The sequence below is a fragment of the Notothenia coriiceps genome, unplaced genomic scaffold, assembly GCF_000735185.1.
Source record: "Notothenia coriiceps isolate Sejong01 unplaced genomic scaffold, NC01 NC01_scaffold00018425, whole genome shotgun sequence".
NCBI classification, from domain to species: domain Eukaryota; kingdom Metazoa; phylum Chordata; class Actinopteri; order Perciformes; family Nototheniidae; genus Notothenia; species Notothenia coriiceps.
The window spans coordinates 131,006-134,828 of record NW_011351126.1 but is presented as its reverse complement, the minus strand read 5'-3'; the positions used below and the strand labels follow the sequence as shown (position 1 = coordinate 134,828).

Sequence of the window (3,823 nt, the reverse complement as noted above, 5' to 3'; positions counted from 1 at the left end):
GCCTTGGCAGTCGAAGCCAGCATTTCTGGCTTTCCCTACATCAGTCAAGAGCAATTAAAATACATTTATATGGTCTTAATGCACAGCTATTTAAAACCGGCAGGGAAAAATAACTGAGTGATGAAGAAGACAAGGATTAGGGATAGAAGAAAGAGGGAGAGACAGAGGGGAAAAGAGGAGAGGCTGGGAATTAAATATCCAATGTAAGAAAAATAATCTGTAGAAGAAAACACATGCATGTAAAGCATAAGAAGCTGTGCACACGTGTTTGAAGCTTACAACATACTGTAATCTACTTGGCAATTATGTGCACATCACTCTGTAAGCAACTCTGTAACAGCCAACACTTAATGAACGTGAATGAGCGGCTTCCCTCTGAATAAAAGGACGTCATGCTCATACTCATGGTAATTGACCATTTACAGCAGAGGAAATACATTTTCATAAGGAACATGTCACTCAGGCATCATATGACCACCACAGGATAATGTGACTCAGTCTAACAGTAGATTAAAGGCTTCACTTTAAAAGGCGATAATTCAATATTGTATTATAAGCATTGGAAAATCTGAATTGTGATTGGCTGGCAGGATTCCATTAACTACTTTTAACAACACTTATTCCATACACCCCTGACAGGTATTTGCTTTCTGTTTTAAATATCTTCAGGGTATTTTTCTTTGTGTCTTCTATAACAATCATCTAACTTGATCAGGGATAATTCCTCACTCATCAAATTTTACTGTCTCTCAGTGGATGCCTAATTGTACACAACAACAATTTATCCATCTAAAATAAAGTTGTTCTTCTTTTAGTTGTTTTACATAAAATGTTGTCTGATGTAATTTATACACTAAAACCTGATGCTGCATACATTTGTCATATCTTGAAATCAATCAATTATGGGAAGATATTGATTTCCATTATGTTGGCCAGTCCTTAAATATGTACAACATGATGGAGGAGGATACATTTAAACAAATTGGCTTATCTTTTGGTCCAACCCTGTTGCCTACAAATTATGCTCGCATATACAACTAAACTGCAATTTGAGTAAACCGTAGTTTCTGTAATCAAAACAAAACCAAAATGGTTATGTTTTGGCAACAACATTTATTTTAAAGTTTGGTAAATATCCTGATTTAAAATACTTTAAATGTTAAAATGTTTTAGTCCTCCGTGGTGAAATTATTTTGTTTGTTTGACCCCTACATCCATCCATCCTGACCTCATACCTCTGACTGTAATTAAAAACTTATCGTATATGATACATTACGAAAAAGGTAATCTGGAAGAGAATACCTTTTTCTCTAAATGTAATTAACAGCGCAGTTTCGTTGTCTATAGGATTGTCATTTTGGTTCTCAAGTGACAGGACAGCACACAGACACACACACACACACACACTCATATTACATAGGCCCATATATTTTGTTAATGATGCAGAGATGGTAGATTCAGTAGATGATGAAACAGTGGTAAAAGGAAAAGAGGGCTCTAGAGGAAATCCCAGAAAGAGGTTTTTTTAAATGAAAACCACACTTATAGCAGAGTATACTGTAAGAACCCATCGCTCTCTGTGGAAGCTGCCCTCAGGCACTGCTTTAGTATCAGCTTTCCCAGTGCTCCCACCATGAAGGCCAGACTACAAAAGCAGCTGAGACTAAAGTCTGCAGCTCTAAACTTCAAAGTTCACTCTTGTTGAACTACATTCACAACACACCCACTTGCTTCTCGTGTGTATTTGGAACAGCTGCTTCTCTCTCAAATCTATACCCTGCAGCAAAATGAATGCACTGCGATTCATTTCATGCTTCACATAGTGCAGAGGTAGACACACCACTGTGTTGGTTCACAGATCTGGATAAAAAGGATTTCCCTGAAGGCTATGCATGTTTTTTTGTCCCAATGGCACAGTCACACACAGAGGGAGATAGAGAGAGATAGTATCATTCACTTTGGGTAGTGATTTGGTAGTGAAAAACATTATAAACACGTCTTCAACTTTCATGGCATATCATATCACAGATGGCATGATTACACCATTTAATTTAAATAAAATGTTTTGTAATTTACAACCAAAATTTTAAATCACCATCCAAAACAGCAGATTGATGTGTTATGCTGCTTTGCTGCAAACTACATTTCCTCTTTTGAAGACCCAAAGGTCTGAACTGAGGCTAACCAGAGTGGTAATTAGGATTGGTACATGTACAGATATGAAAGTATGGGGATTTAATGGGATGGTATAAACGCCTTTTACTTTAACACTTAAGTCACGTTTGTGCACAAACATGTCATCTGACAAATTACAGAAATCCCAACTGTATAATAAGGTCCTTAAACACACCGCAAATTCAGAAAAATGTGACCAATAGTGATCAATATGTATTAACGGATTGCATATCGTGCGCACAGATGTTGGCACCAGAAACACGATACGCACTTTTACCACAGATAAAATATATACAGCTCACTCACAACAGCTTTTTAAAACATTTCGTATACAATTACAAGATGGAGAGTGGAGAAATGCAGGTGACGGGACTGGCAGTGAATGAACGGAGCGCAGATGCAGGTGTGACTTATTCATTCACATATTTCTCATTACACCTCCCTTGTGCACTAATGCTCAAATATCTTGGGAGGAACTAAACATACAAAAACATTAACTAGTGAGTTTGTTTTTAGCAGTTCTGGACCGGTCCTCTCCGCGGTTACGTACCGAAGCTCTTCACTTAGATGTAGAGGAATGCCTTCCTCTAAGCAGCCGGAAATAAAACAATCACATCAAAGAAGCGAGGGAGCCGGGTACTCACTGCGGTGGTGACAGCAGATAGCTCCAGGAGCCGGTGCGGGCTTATGGAGCTGATGGAGCTGATGTTCCAGGGCTCCCGGGCGGTCGGGTCCGGTGTGGGGACCCCCGGTCCAATCAGGAGCCTGGAATCCATTCCTGGTCCACGGTGGTAAATTGAAAGAGGCTGAGAGGTGGACCGGCGAAGTGTCGGGTCTCTGTGAGGTGGTCTAGCAGCCCGAGAAGCCGGTCATCATAGCTGCCCTGCGCTCACAATCACATCGCACTCTGACAGGGCTTCTGGGAGTAGCCTACAGCATGCAGCTTTGGAGAGGGGGGTGGGGAGAAGTGCTCCCCGTCTCTGGTCCAATCCCTGCTACGGGGTTGCCTTTGAGTGTGTCAGTAGGTCTGTGCGTGTGAGCATGTGGATGGACGTTTTTTTTCTATTTGTCTATTTTTCTTAGAACAAATCAATGGAGTGGTTGTTCCTCTATCAAAACCTTTTGCATGTCTTTCAGTTTTCCCTCATTTATCTTCTACTACAAGAAAAGGGTAATGACTCAGGACCTCATTTTCGTATTATCAACATTTGCAGGTCAACAGCTTGCCGAAGTCTTGCTAACATCTTTGGCATTTACATTTTAGATAAAAGAAGATAGAAGATAAGAATCTTTATTTATTTATTTTTCAGACAAGTGGACTGTTGCAGGGAGAAGCTTTGAGTGCATCTCATCTGAAAAGAGAGGTCATATGCTGCTGCAAACACTGGAACAAAATATATAATGGAACGTTTTGCTTGATTCTGCCGGATTAACCCTGTTTATCTAATGTTTTAATCCCAAAGAAAGGAATACGGCTGGACTGAGGACGTTAGAATGCAGACAAAAGGGTATTAAAGAAAAATTGAGATTCAAGGGGATATTGGGCTATTTTTCAACTTATTGTCATCATACTTTCCATTGTGAGTATTGGTCAGTAACTCTGCTATTGGATTTTATTTTATACTGCGGATGGAAGGATCACAATTAC

The 3,823-nt window shown here is 39.8% G+C and overlaps 1 protein-coding gene across 1 annotated transcript in view; it reads right to left on the bottom strand.

The window, feature by feature from the left end:
* Positions 1-2,951, bottom strand: part of opn4b (opsin 4b) — a 25,089-nt gene extending 22,138 nt beyond the window's left edge. The window contains exon 1 of the mRNA XM_010777649.1: positions 2,820-2,951. Coding sequence (XP_010775951.1) covers positions 2,820-2,951 — 132 coding nt within the window. The remainder of the gene's footprint in view (positions 1-2,819) is intronic.
* Between the last annotated feature and the right edge of the window lie 872 nt (positions 2,952-3,823).